Source organism: Erinaceus europaeus, chromosome 20 (genome assembly GCF_950295315.1).
Source record: "Erinaceus europaeus chromosome 20, mEriEur2.1, whole genome shotgun sequence".
In the NCBI taxonomy this organism is placed as follows: domain Eukaryota; kingdom Metazoa; phylum Chordata; class Mammalia; order Eulipotyphla; family Erinaceidae; genus Erinaceus; species Erinaceus europaeus.
The window spans coordinates 10042557-10061630 of NC_080181.1; the positions used below are offsets into that span (position 1 = coordinate 10042557).

Here is a 19074-nt window from a genome sequence, read left to right on the forward strand (position 1 = left end):
TAAGAGTACGCTAGGAGCTAGGTCCATAAAGTCTGAGTATAGTTATCAAAGGTTTAGCCCCACAAGATAAACAATGATCAGCTGAGGTAAAGTTTGCTCATGGCTGTAGAGGGGTCTAAAAGTTTACCAGCTAGCAGAGTCACACATGTTCAGTTCCCGGGAGAAGTAGCCATGGCGTATCTCCACTTCTGACCAGGAGAAGAGGCAGCAGCCAAAAAGAGCAACATGCTCAAAGTCTCTTGCTTTTATACATTCCCTTCTCTGAAGCGCCTCCTCTGGGTGACTTTATTTGTATGCTAATAGTCCCAAACTCCTGTTGGGGTCACAACACTGAAGCTAATAGTTCCTCCCATTTAAAACTGGGATATTTTGCTTTTTATCTGTGCTGATTAAATTATATGTAATATTATGGAGTCGGACATTATTTTGTTATTTGCTTTTTAAATATTTTATTTATGTATTAGATAGGGGCAAAGAAATTGAGATGGAAGGGGTAGATATGGAGAGACATAGGGAGAGACTTGCAGCCTTGTGTTACTGCTTGTGAAGCTTCCACTCTGCAGGTAGGAACTGGAGACCAAGGGCTTGAGCCTAGGCCCTTGCATATTGTAATAGAGGCACTGAGTCAGGTGTGCATCATCCAGTCTTTATTTGTTTATTTATTCATAAAAGAAAATTGTAGCCTCACTCTGGAACATGAAATACTTAGGGTGAAACTTGGAACATAATTCTTTTTCTTCTTCGTCTTCTCCTTCTCCTTCTCCGCCTCTGCCTCCTCCTCCTCCTCCCTCTCCTCCTCCTTCTCCTCCTCCTCCTTCTCCTCCTTCTCCTCCTCCTCCTCCTTCTTCTCCTCCTTCTCCTCCTCCTCCTCCTTCTTCTCCTCCTTCTCCTCCTCCTCCTCCTTCTTACTCTCCTTCTCATTCTTATTCTTCTTTAAAAATATTTTTATATATTTATTTATTTTTCCCTTTTGTTGCCTTTGTTGTTTTTATTGTTGTAGTAGTTATTATTGTTATTATTGATATCGTTGTTGAATAGGATAGAGAGAAATGGAGAGAGGAGGGGATACAGAGATGGGGAGAGACAGACACCTGCAGACCTGCTTCACTGCTTGTGAAGCGACTCCCCTGCAGGTGGGGAGCTGGGGGCTCAAACCAGGATCCTTATGCTGGTCTGGTTCTTGGCTTCACACCATGTGTGCTTAACCTGCTGTGCTACTTCCTGGCCCCCTATTTTTAGCATTTATAAGATTTTTTTACAACAACTATACATTTTAATTGTGTCAAGTCACTGTGATTTGTCTAAGAACCGAGATTCACAACCATGATTATAAAAATGCTTTTTTAAGTAAAAAAATATTTATAACTTGTAATAATGAAGACACCAGGAAAACTATACCACTTGACAGTGCTTTTCACTAGGATATATTTTTTCTTCATAGTAACAAAATAATTTCTATCCAGTCTTCTGTGTATTTGTTTTCTTTCTGCTTTATTGGTGCTAATTGCTTTCCTTATCCAGAGACTCTCACCTCTGAGACTCTTCCTTGGTCATGCTGTCCATGTTTGCAGAATGGTTATCTCCTTGTACATTTCTCATCTTGAAATTTCCTTCCTAGGTTTATTAGCAGGTATTAACTTCACTCAGAATGAGTATTTTCTCTACTTTTAGTCTCTAGAAGAGTTTATTTACAGTTGACATTTACTTTTATGATTTTTACTTAATATTCTTAGTAAGCAAGGGCAAAATAAAATTGATAGTTGAATAGAAATTCCATATAAAAGTCAGAGATCAAAGTGAACAGATTGCTAAGGAGATTGTCTCTGAGAACAGGAAATTAGAGGGCAGATGAGAAGGGAAATGAAATGTTTTTCCATTCTGAATCTTTTTGAATTATTTAAATATATAAAAATATGATGTGAATACCTTGCACAAATGAGATATGAGTTTATCCCCATACCTCATACAAACATGACAGATAAAATACAAATGGAGGGGGCTAGGCAGTAGTGCAGCAGGTTAAGTGCACATGGTGCAAAGCGTAAGGACAAGTGTAGGGATTTGGTTAGAACCCCAGCTCCCCACCTGCAGGGGGGTCACTTCACAAACGGTGAAGCAGGCCTGCAGGTGTCTATCTTTCTCTCCCCCTTTCTGTCTTCCCCTCCTCTCTCCATTTCTCTCTGTCCTATCCAACAACAACAACAACAGCAGTGAGAACAATGGCAATGACAATGGCAACAAAGGCAACAATAAGGGCAACAAAATGGGAAGGACGGCCTCCAGGAGCAGTGGATTCGTGGTGCAGGCACCGAGCCCCAGCAATAACTCTGGAGGCAAAACAATAGCAACAAATCAGAACATTATGAATGATCTCTGACAAACATACACAGGTGACCACAACACTCCAGGATAACTTTTTCAGACAACAGGAGAGGCACCATAACATCAATGTGCCATAGTACGTCTACATAGACTTGAACCTGGCTCCTGCACAGCACAAGTGCTCTGCCTGGTGAGCTGTCTTGCCAGCCTGAAGTTGAGAGTAGTCTGCTAAGTGAGGACTTCCTTACAAACTGTGTCTGGTAGTCCAGGAAGTGAAACAGTGGGTAAAGTGTGGTACTCTCAAGCACAAGGTCCCCAACAACACTTGTACCTGAGTCATGCACTAGTTCTCTCTCCTCCAGTCATTCTTACTAATAAATAAAATATTAAACTGTACTCAGGGGGCCAGGTGAAGTCCAAGCCCCTGTTCCCCATCTGCAGGGGGAGAAGTTTCATGAGTGATGAAGCAGTGTTGCAGGCATCTCACTTTCTTCCTCTCTGTCTCCTCTCTCCATCTTGATTTCCCTCTGTCTCTATCCAGTAAATAAAATGTTAAAAAATTGGGTCCAGGTGGTGGTGCAGTGAGTTAAGCACACGTGGCACGAAGTTCAAGTTCCAGTGTAAGGATCCCGGTTCAAGCCCCCGGCTCCCCACCTGCAGAGGGTTTGCTTCACAGGCAGTGAAGCAGTTCTGCAGGTTTCTGTCTTTCTATCCCCTTCTCTGTCTCCCCTCCTCTCTCAATTTCTCTCTGTTCAATAATAACAACAACAACAGGATAACAAAAATGTGGGGGGGCGTGGGGAAGGCCTCCAGGAGCAGTGAATTTATGGTGTAGGCACTGAGCCTCAGCAATAATCCTGCAGGCAAAATAAAACAATAAAATAAAATAACTTAAGAAAACTGTCAAACCACAGACAAATACATTTAGGAAGAAGAGGACTCTTATTCATATCTTTTCTATTGTCAGGCTTAGTATTCAGGATGAGTCCAGGGGAATTCATCTAATAGACCTTAATGATGGGACACAGAGGTGAAAATCTGAAACCAAGAGGAAATATGCTCTACTTTTGGAGACAGAGAATGAGAGAGCTAGAACCTGCATTGGAGTGTGAGAGAACTTCTTCACCAAACTGCTGCAAGTCTGCTTGTGTCCACCCTGTTGTGATTCCCCACGGGAGTCTGCCTGCTTCTACACAAAGTTTTAACTTTCCAAGAAGTGGATCAGGTGTCTAATTCTCTACATTGTTGGTCTTAGTATTTGGTGGGTGCCACCATTCCTCATATAAATATAATTTTCCTAATTGCTTTTCACCTTCTCTGGAGGCTCTCAGCTCTAAGAATCTCCCTTGGCATGTGGTCCTAGGAGAATACGACACTCCTTCATCTCCTTGGAGTTCGAAGTCAGTGAACAAAAGCTCAGATATTCCCTTGCTTCGAGAAGATAGGCTGGTTTAGGTCTTAAAGGAGATCTCATTACTGCTCACTCAGTGTCACTCAGCCCTCCAGCTAAAGCAGATTTTAAAGAGCACCTATCCGGCTCAGTCTATTTATAGACAAGTGCAGGTGGAGTGCCATTCCCAAAGTCAAAGTGATTCATGACACAGCTGGAGCAAGATCCAGACTTTGGAGATGGTAAGGCTGGGGGTTGTTTCTTCTCTATTTCCAGTAGAAGCCATTTGGTTTTTCTCATGACAGTGTTGGTAGGCACGTAATGCTTTTCAGCAAGACATGAAACATAAGAGCTGCCAGAGACTGGTATTGTGTATGTCCAAGAAAAACAAAAACCTGTGGCTTTATTGAAGTAATTACACAAAATTTAAGCTTTCTATTCTTCTATTATCCTCCTCCTTTTCCTTTTCCTTTTGTTTTTCTGATCATGACCAAGTTTATGTAGGCTCACTGCTCCCAGCTGTTTTTCTTTCTTTTTTTCTTTTAAAACAAAGCAGTTTTCTGTTCTGCCTTCTGCTGGCAGCAGGTGGATTGAACCAGAGACCTCAGAGTCTCAGACAAGTTGTTTAGCTTAGTCATTTTGCAATTTTAGAGGAATTCCAGATCTGCAGGTGTCTATCTTCTCTCCTCTTTATCTTCCTTTCTTCTCTCAATTTCTCTCTGTCCTATCTAACAACAACAAAAATGGAAAAAATGGCCACCCGGAGCAGTGGGTTCATAGTGCAGGCACTTTGTCCTAACAATAACCCTGGAGGCAAAAAAAAAAAAAAGATGTCACCAGCAGCATGGCACTGGAAGCTGTTGCTCCAGTGCATCTATACTTGCTGTGTTCTGTTTGTTCAAGACACCAAGTTGATTTTTGAAGGCACATATTGTGGCCTGCATTGTGATGTCAGCTATTCACTGACACTACAGACACATTCCATTTAGTTATACATTCTGTTGACCTTTCACAGCACATCAACATGGAAGCATCATACTTACAAACTTATGACTAGCACAACATTGTAATAAATATCTAATTGTATGATGAGTTTCTTTTCTTTCTCATAACAGTGAAAGATACTAACAGTGATGAGAACCTACCTTTCTTAAAACTATGATTTTTTTTCTTTATCGTAGTTACACATCCCCTGCTTCATGAAGGAGATGGCCAGGTGCAATTCTTCCTCGGTGACTGAGTTTGTCCTTGAAGGCTTGACACACCAGCCAGAGCTCCAGCTGCCCCTCTTCTTCCTGTTTCTGGGCATCTATGTGGTCACTGTAGTGGGCAACCTGGGCATGGTCCTCCTGATCTCCTTCAGTCCCAAGCTCCAGTCACCCATGTACTTTTTTCTTGGGAACTTGTCACTCATAGATCTGTTTTATTCTTCAGTCACTACCCCCAAACTCCTGGGCAACTTTGTGCTTGAGCAGAATGTTATTTCCTACTCTGGGTGTATGACTCAGCTCTTTTTCTTCTGTGTCTTTGCCATTGGGGAGTCTTTCATGCTGTCTGTCATGGCATATGATAGGTATGTGGCTATCTGTAGTCCTCTGCTCTACAGTGTCACCATGTCCCCTAAAGTGTGCAATGCCCTGGGGACTGGGGTTTTTGCTTGGGCAACATTTGATGCTTTGTCCCATACTGTTGCCATGGTCAAGCTTTCATTCTGTGGGGACAGTGTCATCCACCATTACTTCTGTGAGATCCTTCCGCTTCTAAAGCTCTCATGTTCCAGCACCTATGTAAATGAGCTTTTAGTGGTGACTATAGGTGGATTCAATGTGTTAACCACAACTGGAAGCATCGTTATCTCTTATGTCTTCATACTCACCACCATTCTTCGAATGTCTTCAGGAGAGGGCAGGTCCAAAGCCTTTGGGACCTGTGGCTCTCATTTGACTGCTGTTGGGATATTTTATGGGTCTATTATATTTATGTATTTTAAGCCATCCTCCAGCAGCAGCATGGCTCAGAAGAAGGTGGCCTCTGTGTTCTACACCACAGTCATCCCCATGCTGAACCCTTTAATCTACAGCTTGAGAAATAAGGATGTAAAGAGTGTGCTGACAAGGATGATGGGAAAGATGTGTGGACTTCCTCAGGGTACAAGTCTAAACCAGTAAAGTTTGTGGCCATGCTGCTCAACTTTCTTAAAAGTAACAGAACTTGGGGGTCGGGCGGTGGCGCAGTGGGTTAAGCGCATGTGGCGCAAAGCGCAGGGACCGGCGTAAAGATCCCGGTTCGAGCCCCCGGCTCCCCACCTGCAGGGGAGTCACTTCACAGGCGGTGAAGCAGGTCTGCAGGTGTCTATCTTTCTCTCCCTTTCTGTCTTCCCCTCCTCTCTCCATTTCTCTCTGTCATATCCAACAACGAATTGCATCAAAAAGGGCAATAATAATAACCACAATGAAGCTACAACAAGGGCAACAAAAGGGGGAAAAAACAAAATGGCCTCCAGGAGTGATGGATTCATGGTGCAGGCACCGAGCCCAGCAATAACCCTGGAGGAGGAAAAAAAAAAAAAAGTAACAGAACTTTTGGCTTTTAGCAGCAAACATCTTCTCTTATTCCCTCTAAGGACCTCTATAAGATAATATATTTTAATGGGTATGCTTTGTGCCTGTGTGTTTGTGTGTGCGCACACATGCACACACACACACACACACACGCACACACACACACTACTCTTTAAGCAAGGTTTTGAATTGTCCTTCTTCCTTCTTATAATCTCAATAAATAAAATTCTATTTTCAGTAACTCCTCTGCCCAGTCACCCTACAACTATGTTGTCTAGGTTGAACTGATCATGCTTAACTCTTATGCTTATTCTCGTCTTCATTATTTTTGTTTTGTTTCATTATATTTACTTTCAAGAAACATATCTCTAAGGGCAGGAAATAGCATAATGGTTATGCAAACAGAGTCTCATGCCTGAGACTCTCAGTGCACTGGTAAAAAAAGAAAGAAAGATGCCTATATAAATTGTATAATAGAACTATTGTTGGCATGTATTTATATTCTTTTTTATATTTATTTATTCCCCTTTGTTGCCCTTATAGTTTTACTGCTGTAGTTATTATTACTGTTGTTGGATAGGACAGAGAGAAATGGAGAGAGGAGGGGAAGACAGAGAGGGGAGAGAAAGATAGACACCTGCAGACCTGCTTTACCGCTTGTGAAACAACTTCCCTACAGGTGGGGAGCCAGGGGCTTGAACCAGGATCCTTACACCAATCCTTGCGCTTTGTGCCACCCATGCTTAATCCACTGCACTACCGCCCGACTCCAACATGTATGTATATTCCATTAGGCAGTTGCAAAAGTACCCATGTGTTTTTTATTCTCTAACTTTTGAGTATTGAAGACAATATTATACAGTATGCCAATGATCAAATAATTGACTTGCAAATACTTATCTCCAAGGTTGAAGTTATTTTCATTGTCTATTTAAGAACTTTTTCAATTCTATGAATTCCAGTTTATCAATACTTCAGTTTTTCTCCTGGTATTTAGATGTACTTGCTATATATTATCATATAAGTTTAAGTCATACAATAAAATTATTGCTATAGGTGATACTGCAAAATGTTCACCATGATAAGGTTAATTAGCAAATTCTTCTTATTTTTTAATTTTTATTGGGGATTAATGTTTTACACTTGACAGTAAACACAATAGTTTGTACATATGTATCATCTCCCAGTTTTCCACATAACAGTACAACCCCCACTGGGCCCTCCACTGTCATGCTCCAGGACCTGAATGCTCCGTGCTACCCACCCCAGAGCTTTTTACTTTACTGCAATACACCAACTTCATTTCAAGTTCTGCTTAGTGTTTTCTGATCTTCTTTTTCAACTTCTGCCTGTGATCAAGATCATCCCCTTTCATTCCTCTGTTTCTGACTTATTTCACTTAACATGGTTTCTTCAAGCTCCAGCCAAGATGGGCTGAAAATGGTGAAATCACCATTTTTAGTAACTGGGTAGTATTCAGTTGTGTATATAGACCACAACTTGCTCAGCCACTCATTTGTTGTTGGACATGTGGGTTGCTTCCAGGTTTTGGCTATTACAAATTGTGCTTCTATGAACATAAGTATACACAAATCTTTTTGGATGGGTAAGTTTGGTTCTTTAGGATATATCCCCAGGAGAGGAATTGCAGGGTCACAGGGTAGGTCCACGTCTAGCCTTCTGAAGAGTTCCCTAGACTGCTCTCCACAGGGGTTGGACCAGTTTACATTCCCACCAGCATAGCTGGAGGGTTCCTTTGTCCCCACAAACTCTCCAGCATTTGTTTCTGTTATCTTTTCTGATGTGTGACAGTCATCATAGCAGTGAAGTGGTATCTCATTATTGTCTTTATTTGCACTTCTCTTACAATCAATGACTTGGAGCATTTTTTCATATGTTTCTCAGCCTTTTGGATTTCTTCTGTAGTGAATATTCTGTTCATATCTTCTCCCCATTTTTGGATGGTGTCATTTGTTTTCTTGCTGCTGAGTTTGGTGAGCTCTTTATATATTTTGGTTATTAGTCTCTTGTCTGATGTAGGGCATGTAAAGATCTCCCATTCTGTGGGAGGTCTCTTTGTTTGAGTGGTGGTTTCTTTTGCTATACAGAGCTTCTCAATTTGATGTAGTCCCATTGGTTTATTTTTGATTTAGTCTTCTTTGTCATTGGATTTGATTCATTGAAGATGTCTTTAAAATTTAGACGTAAAAGAGTTATGACACTATTTTTCTCTAAGTATTTGATAGTTTCTAGTCTAACATCCACGTCCTTGATCCATTTGGGTGGTCTGGCAGTTTGTAGTTCTCCTGTAACTCCACACAAATTTCTGGACAAGTTGTTTACTTTCCTTGGAGAATGTTCTTGGGCTACTATGAGCACTAGACTAACTTAGAGCATTTACAAGGTTTTTGTAAAAATATTTTATTTATTTATTCATGAGAAAGATAGGAGGAGAGAAAGAAACAGACATCATTTTGGTACATGTGATGCTGGGGATCAAACTCAGGATCTCATGCTTGAGAGTCCAGTGCTTTATCCACTGTGCCACCTCTTTTTAAAATTGGTGCTTCATCAACATTGGCTAATCCATTTTGCCTTCTCCTTTCCCATGTCCATGTTTTCTCCTCTTATTGTTTGTGCTCCTTGTTCTAGTCTACCATTAATCACCAAACAATAATCTTAAATTATGGAGAATTAAAGAATAATAGTTATATTTGGTTGATTTGATGGCCCTTTTAAAGATTTTCTTCTGTATTTGTACCACCATACTGTTTCTATTCTTAAAAGTTTATTGCATTAATTGAAACCTTCCAAAAATAAAAGATAGAAACCATTAAGAACAAATATCTAGGCTATTACTCTCAGTGAATAATTGTTTATAAGGAAACTTTATCCTAGCAAAAGTCAGAAGAACCTGTATAGTTGTGTTTTTCAACAATTCACTTGGGTCATTGTTGGGTAGTATGCCAGCTCCCCTGGCTTAAAGCTTCTGTCTCTAATCCTGCTCAACTAAGCACCGGCATGCCTGCAGGGCATCGGTTTGATCCCACTCAAAGCTGCCGTCTATTTACATAAACCACTGTTAACTAAGCTCCACCCTCCCTCCAGGGCATTGGTGGTTCAGTGGTAGAATTCTCGCCTGCTCCGCCCCCTCTCCTTGTCACACCCTGATTTTCACCAATCTCTTTTTTCGCTCCACCCTCTCTACATCACACCCTGTTTACACCCTACTTGGCTAGTATATATATATATATATATATATATATATAAGCTGCTTTTCTGAGTAAAAACAGTTGGACTTGCTTTCCGGCTCAGCGAGTTCCAGAGTGTATCTCCTGAGAGTTCCTGATCCCTCTCCTACGCAGCAGCCTAGATCAGCTCCAGCTGAGTTCTCTCCAACCCAGAGAGCACTTGCTCAGGAAGAAGCACCCTCAGGCTATCCCGGCAGATCATGACAAATATTTCTTAGTCATCTTGGAGTGCTAAGACCAGGGATGAATTCCTAAGAGGCAAACTAGTTCTCTGCAAATTATGTTCTGCTTGCTCCATTATAGATAGGATTTTTCAAAAAAAATTCTTCCTGCAAGCACTGTTTAGAGTTTCAGCAGACTTTAAGTTCTTTTGCCCAACTTTACCTTGGATTCTGTTTTCTTCTTCCTACAATCCAACATTTTCCTTACCTGCCTTCCCACTGAGCAGAAAAGATGCTCCTGCTTCCCCAGATCCCTGCCCCACTAGGGAAAGAGAGAGGCAGGCTGGGAGTATGGATCAACATGTCAACATCCATATTCAGCGGAGAAGCAATTACAGAAGCCAGACCTTCCACCTTCTTCATCCCACAATGACCTTGGGTCCATACTCCCAGAGGGATAAAGAATAGGAAAGCTATCAGGGGAGGGAATGGGTTACAGAGTTCTGGTGGTGGGAATTGTGTGGAGTTCTACCCCTCTTATCCTATGGTTTTTGTCAGTGCTTCCTTTTTATAAATAAAAATTATATATATGAAAAAAATTGCTGACCCTTCTCCTGAATTACTCTTGAGTTACATGTTATATTATGCTGTTATTTTATTATTATGTTATGTTATGACTTCCAGTTGCTGGGGCTCGGTGCTGGCACTGTGAATCTACTGCTCCTACAGCCACCCCCCTCCCATCATTTATTCAGTAGGACAGAGAAAAATTGAGAGCTCAAGGGGAGATAGAGTGGGAGAGAGAGGAGACCTAGTGGTGGCACACCTGGTTTAGCATGCAGACTAAGAAGCGTTAAGACCTGTGCAAGGTTCTAAGTTCAAATTCCCACTCCCGTCCTCCAGGGTGTCCCTTTCACAAGTGGTGAAGCAGGTTTACCAGTGTCTCTTTTCTATTTCCCTCTATCTCCCCATCTCTCTCAATTTTTCTCTGTTCTATCCAATAAAATAGGGGGGAAATGACTGCCAGGAGCAGATTCATAGTGCAGCACTGAGCCCCAGAGATAACCCTATAGGCAAAAAAAAAGGGGGGGAGATAGACAGCTACCTATAGTGGGGCCTCAAATCTGGGTCCTTGCCTGGGTCCTTCTGCATAGTACTATGTGTGCTTAGCCAGGTACATCACCATCTGGCTCCTAAGTTACTTTCTTTTTCACTGTCTTGTCAGAGTTATCTCTCTAACCTAAAGAAGCTGAGGGGGGCGGGCAGTAGTGCAGGGTTAAGCACACATAGCACAAAATGCACATACCAGCATAAGGAAACCAGTTTGAGCCCCCAGCTCCCCACCTGAAGCGGGGGTCACTTCACTAGCTGTGAAGTAGATCTGCAGGTGTCTGTCTTTCTCTTCCGCTCTCTGTCTTCCCCTCCTGTCTCCATTTTCTCTGTCCTATCCAACAAAAATGACAGTGATAACAACAACAACCACAATAATAACAACAACGATAAACAACAAGGGCAACAAAAGGGAAAAAAAGAGCCTCCAGGAGCAGTGGATTCGTAGTGCAGGCACCGAGCCTCAGCAATAACCCTGGAGGCAAAAAAAAAAAAAAAAAGAAGAAGTTGAGGGAATTTCAAATTGGGGTATATAAAGGTTGTCTTTTTCACTGAACTTCTCTGTATAGCTCAGGAATGTCTGATTATAGAATCAAGTGATTTTTAATACTATTCTCTCAAGTTGAATGCAAACATGTATAAGTGCCTAGCACATAGAGTTGGCTTTCCTTATAAGTCTAGTTTTTCTAGATATTTGAAGAAAAAAAAATCTTTATTAAGCCTAATTCAAGGGACAAAGATCTGTGATGTACACTGTATTCACATTTTATATAAAAAAGATCAGATGAGATTGAAGTATTTGTAGTGCCATTATTGTTATTATTATTATTATTACCTCCAAGGTTATTGCTGGGGCTCAGTGCTTGCACTATGAATCCACTGGAAGCTATTTCTTCCCTTTTGTTGACCTTGTTGTTTGTCTTTGTTGTTATTATTATTGTTGTTGGCAAACGCTAGAAGAAGAAGAAATTATTGTTGTTATTGCTGTTGGATAGGACAGAAAGAAATTGAGAGAGGGGAGAGAAAGACAGACACCTGAAGACCTGCTTCACCTCTTGTGAAGTGACCCTCCTGCAGGTGGGGAGCCAGGGGCTGGAACCAGGATCCTTACACAGGTCCTTGGGCTTCATACCATATGTGCTCAACCAGCTGCTACTGTCTGGCTCCACCATTCAATTTTGTTCCTTTTTACTAGATTCGTGCTCTCAGGAACCTGAAGACACAACACCCAGATGTAGACAGGTCTATATTAGAATTAGCGTACTTAGGGAAATACAAGTTAGCTAGCCTAGAAAAATGATCTATACAAAGGGAGGGATGCTTATGTTAATATTTTAAATATGCTAGATAATATATTGGCTATAGATTATTGAGTATTATTTTGTACAGTTGTAGTAAAAGATAAATGATTGAGGAGTATGGACCGACCTGTCAATGCCCATGTTCAGCAGGGAAGCAATTACAGAAGCCAGACCTTCAACCTTCTGCATCCCACAATGACTCTGGGTCCATACTCCCAGAAGGTTAAAGAATTGGAAAGCTATGGGGGGGCGGGGATACAGAGATCTGGTGGTGGGAATTGTGTGGAGTTGTACCCCTCTTATCCTGTGGTTTTGTCAATGCTTCCTTTTTATAAATAAAAAAATAAAAATAAAAATAAAAAAGATAAGTGATTGAGAATTTTGTTAACACACATGCACCTAAAACCAACTATGACTCTTCAGTATTTATTGAAAAGTTGCTTTTGTGTGTGTATAGATGGGATATAGTTGAAAGTAAAATTGATTATGACAAGTAGTTGCAAAATGGGTATAAAATCGGGGCCAGGTGGTAGCACAGTGGCTTAAACGTCCATGGCACAAAGCGCAAGGACCTGTGCAAGGATGCCTGTTCAAACCCCCAGCTCCCCACCTGCAGGGGAATCACTTCATAAGTGGTGAAGCAGGTCTGTTGGTGTCTATCTTTTTCTCCCCTTCGCTGTCTTCCCCTCCTCTCTCCATTTCTCTCTGTCCTATCCAACAACAATAACAATAGTACTAATAACAACAACAACAACAGTGAACAACAAGGGCAACAAAAGAGAAAAAAATGACCTCTGGGAGCAGTGGGTTCCTAGTGCAGGCACCGAGCCCCATCGATAACCCTGGAGGATAAAACAAATAATCCAAAATGGTATAAAATCAAGCAAAAATATAAAATCAAACAAAGTATGTTAAGGAAGCATTGTTTGGTTCTATTTTCCTTTTTATGTGTTGGTTCTATTTTATATTAAGTACAATGAAGCTTTATTTTAGTCGTATGTGTGTTATAGAGACTTTGATAGGATTCCCTTTTCTTTCATTTATTAACATTAAGTGGTTTATTATAGGATTCTAATGAAAAAACTTTTAATTTAAAATTTTTTTATTTTTATGAGAATTAGAGGACCTGAGTACCACTTATTTCTGGCTTACTGTGGGAATAAGAATTGAACCCAGGGGTCTAGCTCATGCATTCACGTCCTGTGCTCTAACATTGAGGTAGCTCCCTGACCTCTTGATGATTTATAGAAATCATTTTATTCATATTTTCATATGCATGTATATTTTCATGTGTTCAGTTGTCCTACACTTCTAGATAGCTATGAAGCTTGAGAATTTTTGACAGTATTTATTTATGAGAGAGAAAAAGGAGAGGGGAGAAAGATAAGCATTACTCTGGTACATTCCATGCTATAGGTAGATTTCAGGATCTTACCATACCTCTTAGTCTTAATGATTTACCCACTGCAGCAGCTCATGGGCCACAGCTAAAGAATGATTTTTGTCTTAAATACACACACACACACACACACACATATAAATTGCAAGGGAAGGAGGAGATAGATACCTGTAGCTTTGCTCTACCACTCACGAAACCTTCTGAAGGTGGGGACCAGGGTCTTTAACCCAGGTGCATAATAACATATGTACTCAACCAGGTATGCCACTGCGTGACTCCAAGAATTTTTTTCGTTTACTCATTAAAAGCAGTTTTATAAAAGTAGGTTTCTTTTTATTTTGATTTAATAATGATTGATACGACCTTAGGATAATAGTGATACAGTTCCACACAATTCCCACCACCAGAGTTCCATATCCCATCCCCTCCATTAGAAACTTTCCTATTCTTTATCCCTCTGGGAGCATGGGCCCAGGATCATTAAGGGGGCAGAAGGTGGAAGGTCTGACTTCTGTAATTGCTTTTCCATTGGACATGGGTGTTGACAGGTTGATCCATACTCCCAGCCTGTTTCTATTTTTTCCTAGTGGGGCAGGGGTCTGGGGAGGGAGGGCTCCAGGACACATTGGTAAGGTCCTCTTCCCAGGGAAGTCAGGTTGTTATCATGGTAACATCTGCAACTTGGTGGCTGGAAAAACATTAATATATAAATCAGAATAAATTGTTTAATTATCAAGAAACTAATGGCAAGAATATAGCAGATAAGTTTTCGGGTCTCCATTTTGGAAAAAGCTGGTAGGTCTATTTTAGGTAAATTCCAAGGGGCTCATGACTTTACTAATTTTTGCCTGCTCTGTACAGCTAACATGCAGGTGGGATAAAGATATTCTCTGAGGAGATGGTGTCAAAGTTGGAAATAGGACTAAGAAAGTTGGCTCAGGGAAGAGAATAGCTCCCAAATATGGGGAAAGTATATACATATTGTTAATTGTAAACCCTGTTGATTAGCTCTGGGACCCATATTTATTGCAGGAGCCTATGTAACCTCTGTATCTCTGTATGTCTGAGCTCACATTCTGTAGTCATAGCTAGGAACATGCTAGGTTGTACTCATTGCAAAACCCGTCTTCCACAATTGGCAAAGTATTGTTGACACAACCTCCCTTCAGAGAATGGGGCAGTCCCTACCATTGTTGACCCACTTTGAGGGTAAGGTCCTGTAGAGGCTCACAAGAGGGTCCACTATGTTGTTCCTGATGGAGGTGACAAGTGACAGTGGAGAGAGGGATCTGTTAGAGTTCTAGGCCCATCATGTATATGTGGGAATCTCAAGATTCCCTGACTAGGGCTCTGGAAGGGGTGGTCTGGTAGTGACTGAAAGAACCATCATTAAAGTGTGCCAGTCTCTTGCCCTTATCCAACTTTTGTGGTCCTTACCTTGTCTGACAAGGTTAGCCTTGAAGTGATTGAGGGAAGTGAAATAGGAAGTAGATGAGGAGGGCGTCTAGGTCTAAGTAGAAACTATTCGAGTAGGTACTTTTAAAAGTGTCTTTTTCAGGTCTTTCTATTTGCTTGCTGCACTTACGGAGTCAGTGCAAACTATTGTGCACTTTTACTTTAAGGTCTATACTTTCCTTTACCTTATGAATATATATGCACATGGGCCTGGTCTCGGTTTTGTGACTTTGTTAGGAATTATACCACCTGAAATGGAATTGAGGAGTCCTATAAGCTAGGAACGGTCTCATCAGAGTTCTGGAGCTGAATGGGTTGGCATCTCTGGACACAATCTGAAGTGAAATCTGGCTGCATTGATTTGGTTGAGATCAGCAGATGCAGTATCAAATGGTGTGGATCGAGAGAAGCATGTAGGAAAACAAGCCGTACCCCGGAGGTTCCAGGACCGGGAGAAATACGGGGTTTATAGAGAATGGGGAAGGTTCCTGCTGTCTCAGAGTTTAAGAAGGCAATAGATAGGCCACGTAGTGCTGGCTAGGACCGTCAAACCACCTTCATGCACTTACTCAAGTCAAGGAAAATGCAAGCATCTACTCACACAATTACTTGCTCACAAAAACTCATAATATCTTTATTGTTTATAGCTCCCAGCTGGAGAGGCTCCCAAATGTGATCACCTGATAGGCAGACAGTATATGCACATTCTGAAGAAAAATACACAGCGTAAATGGTGCTCAGAATAGCTGTGCTGAGAACAATAAGCCCATGCAAAGGAGTACTTACTGAATGGCTTAATTTGTACAAAATGAGTGAGATTGAAAGCACTTGTTCTTCCTTCCTATGGGAAGGAAAGATTAGGGTGGTATTTCAGTCTAGAAGTGGAAGAGAAGGAAGAGGTGTGTAGGAGTGAACTAGTTAGTTCTTTCTCTTGGTATTTGTCTATGGTTTCATTATAGTAAAAATTCCAAGGAATTCCTGTTATTTCTAGAGGTGACTTGAAAAACTGTCAGTTTCCTGTGTTTTTTGCTAGGATTATTTTATTTTTCAAAAGAAAAAAAACTCAGTGTCATTGAATTACATTGGGCTAGGAATTCTGTAGTTTTTTTTTTTTTTAAAAAGGAATTTTATTGTTAATTATTTAAAAATCATTTTTATGATGGCTCATTTAGTTAGGAAGTATACTTTTTAGAAGATATATGGCAGAACAAAAAGGAGTGGTGCCAGTGAAAGAGCTATCTGCAACAGAGCTCAGTTATTTAAATCTTCTCATGATCAAGTGTTAATACAATTACTTATTTGTCAAGGACTAGCCTACTGCAAATTCCAGTGTATGTTATATAACTAGGTATGTGAAGCAGAAGTAATCCATCCACTTCTAAGAAAGATGTTCTGCTCAGGACTCTCTCACTTAGGTGGAAAAAAGACATGAAGGTTCACCTGAGAATAATCTTTGAAAATAAATTCCTTCAACGTCATTGGTCACATTCTGGATCAAATACCATCTACAATTTTGCTGTAATGATATGTATTTGAATTCCTTTCTTTTTCTATGTTTTCCTAACAATTCAAAAAAGTTATTATCTGACAGCTGTAACAGGTGATAAGGATGGGGAAGTTACTTTTCAGAAGCAGACATTGGTTTTCAGAAAAGGAAAGCAATACCTTTACTGGTTTAGACATGTACCCTGAAGAAGTCCACACATCTTTCCCATCATCCTTCCAAGCTCATTTTTTACATCCTTATTTCTCAAGCTGTAGATCAAGGGGTTCAGCATGGGGATGACTGTGGTGTAGAACACAGAGGACACCCTCTCCTGGACCAGGTTGCTGCTGCCAGAAGATGGCTTAAAATACATAAATGTGATGGAGCCATAAAATATCCCAACAGCTGTGAAGTGAGAGCCACAGGTCCCAAAGGCTTTGGACCTGCCCTCTGCTGAAGACATTCTGAGAATGCTGGCAATAATGAAGACATAAGAGATGATGATGGTTCCAGTGGTTGCCAGCATGTCAAATCCACCTACAAGTAACACTATAAGCTCATTGAGGTTGGTACTGGAGCAGGAGAGCTTTAAAAGAGGAAATATGTCACAGAAGTAATGCTGGATGATATTATCTCCATGGAAAGAAATCCTGAGCATGGCAGTTGTATGAGCTAAAGCTCCCAATGCAGCCATGGCGTAGACCATTATAACCAGCATAATACACACTTTCGGGGACATGGTGACATTGTAGAGCAGAGGACTACAGATAGCGGCATACCTATCATATGCCATGGCAGACAGTATGAAACACTCCCCAATGGCAAAGACACAGAAGAAAAAGAGCTGAGTCATACACCCAGAGTAGGAAATAACATTCTGCTCAAGCACAAAGTTGCCCAGGAGTTTGGGGGTAGTGACTGAAGAATAAAACAGATCTATGAGTGACAAGTTCCCAAGAAAAAAGTACATGGGTGACTGGAGCTTGGGACTGAAGGAGATCAGGAGGACCATGCCCAGGTTGCCCACTACAGTGACCACATAGATGCCCAGAAACAGGAAGAAGAGGGGCAGCTGGAGCTCTGGCTGGTGTGTCAAGCCTTCAAGGACAAACTCAGTCACCGAGGAAGAATTGCACCTGGCCATCTCCTTCATGAAGCAGGGGATATGAAGTAAGAACAAAGAAAGATGATAGGTAGTAAGAAATGTATATGCCTGTCATTGATAGTTGAGAATATTAGTCACAGCAGAAACATAATGCCAGCAAAATTAGGTTGCTGAAAATTTGCCAGCTGAGGATTTTTATGCAATATAAACTTGTAATTACCCGGATGTTACTTCACAGTGAATGCATTTGAAAATGGATTTTTATACTTTATGTGCTTACTTGAGTGGAGTCAAGAGTTTGTACTTCCTTTCTTGTAATATGAGATTCATACTGTCAGTTCTACGGAAGACATTACTGTTCTCTGCCTCCTGGTCTGATTTAGCCTCTACCATAACACCTACTATCTTGATAAAATGACACATATTGGAAATGGAGAAGAAACCACCCCTGCCCCCACCCCCGTTCTTACCATTTTCTAAAGGCAAGTCCATACGCCAGCTATGTCGTTAATTAGCTGTGACTTTGGGAAAGACTCTTCACCAATGTTTGCCTATAAATGACAGAGCAGGGATAGTGCTCTCTAAGATCTCTTATAGCTCCAAAATTAAATGACACGGAGTAAGTGATAATGAAATCCCTTACCATTCCCATATCCTATGCTACCTTTCATAATCAAGGGAATACTTTGTAAGTCATTGTTTGTAGGTGTTTGACCTCCATGGGATGAGTGAGTACAGTATTCTCTGAGGACCACATCACTCAGGGAAGATGCTTAGAGGTGAAAGTGTCCTTAGAAAATAATAGACAATTAATATGTTATGTTTGCATCTAGAATAATGGCACACAGGTAGTATTATCAGTGTCTAGAATAAAATATCTGATCTTTCTTCTTGAATCATGAAGATTTTCCATGGGACATAGAAATGACTCCAGTATGGAGTGACTGTATAATTTTTTCAAAGTCTTCAAATTTTTTTGTTCAATTTGATAGAACATAGAGAAATTGAGAAGGAAGGGGGATAGAGAGGGAGAGAAAGAAAGAGATACAACGCTGCTTCATAGCTTGTGAAGCTTTCCCCTTGCTGGTGGGGGAACTGTAAAATTGTTACTATTTATTTGCCTCCAGGGTTATCACTGGTGTTCAGTGCCTGCACTATGAATCCACTGCTCCTGGTGGCTTTTTTTTATTGGATAGTAAAGAGAGAAATTGAGAGGGGAGGGGAAGATAAAGAGGAAGAGAAAGATAGATCCCTGCATACCTGCTTCACCACTTCCCCGCAGTTGGGGAACTAGAGGCTCAAACTGGAATCCTGGCATATGGACTTGCTTTAGAAATGGTAAGAAGGGGGTGGAGGCAGGGATGGTTTCTTCTCTGTTGTTTTATCCGGGCTGGCTTCACTTCAACAAGACTTCTCCATTTCCAATAAGTGCCGTTTTATCATGATAGGTGTTATTAGTAGAGGCTAAACCAGACCAGCAGGCAGAGAACAGTAATGTTGCACAGGGCCTTGCACGTCATATTATGTGCTTAA

General features: G+C 41.0%; 2 protein-coding genes across 2 annotated transcripts; one reads left to right on the forward strand and one right to left on the reverse strand.

The window, feature by feature from the left end:
- Positions 1-4911: 4911 nt before the first annotated feature.
- LOC103111421 (olfactory receptor 8A1-like) lies at positions 4912-5880 on the forward strand. The gene has a single exon (XM_007520699.1). It carries the CDS (start codon positions 4912-4914, stop codon positions 5878-5880), a length of 969 nt encoding a protein of 322 aa, XP_007520761.1.
- Positions 5881-16617: 10737 nt separating this feature from the next.
- LOC103111422 (olfactory receptor 8A1-like) lies at positions 16618-17589 on the reverse strand. The gene has a single exon (XM_007520700.2). The coding sequence runs from the start codon at positions 17587-17589 to the stop codon at positions 16618-16620; it is 972 nt and encodes a 323-aa protein (XP_007520762.2).
- Between the last annotated feature and the right edge of the window lie 1485 nt (positions 17590-19074).

Excerpts from the sequence above, each read along its gene's own strand:
- LOC103111422 (XM_007520700.2), bottom strand. The coding sequence starts at position 17,589 with ATGAAGGAGATGGCCAGGTGCAATTCTTCCTCGGTGACTGAGTTTGTC.
- LOC103111421 (XM_007520699.1), top strand. The coding sequence starts at position 4,912 with ATGAAGGAGATGGCCAGGTGCAATTCTTCCTCGGTGACTGAGTTTGTC.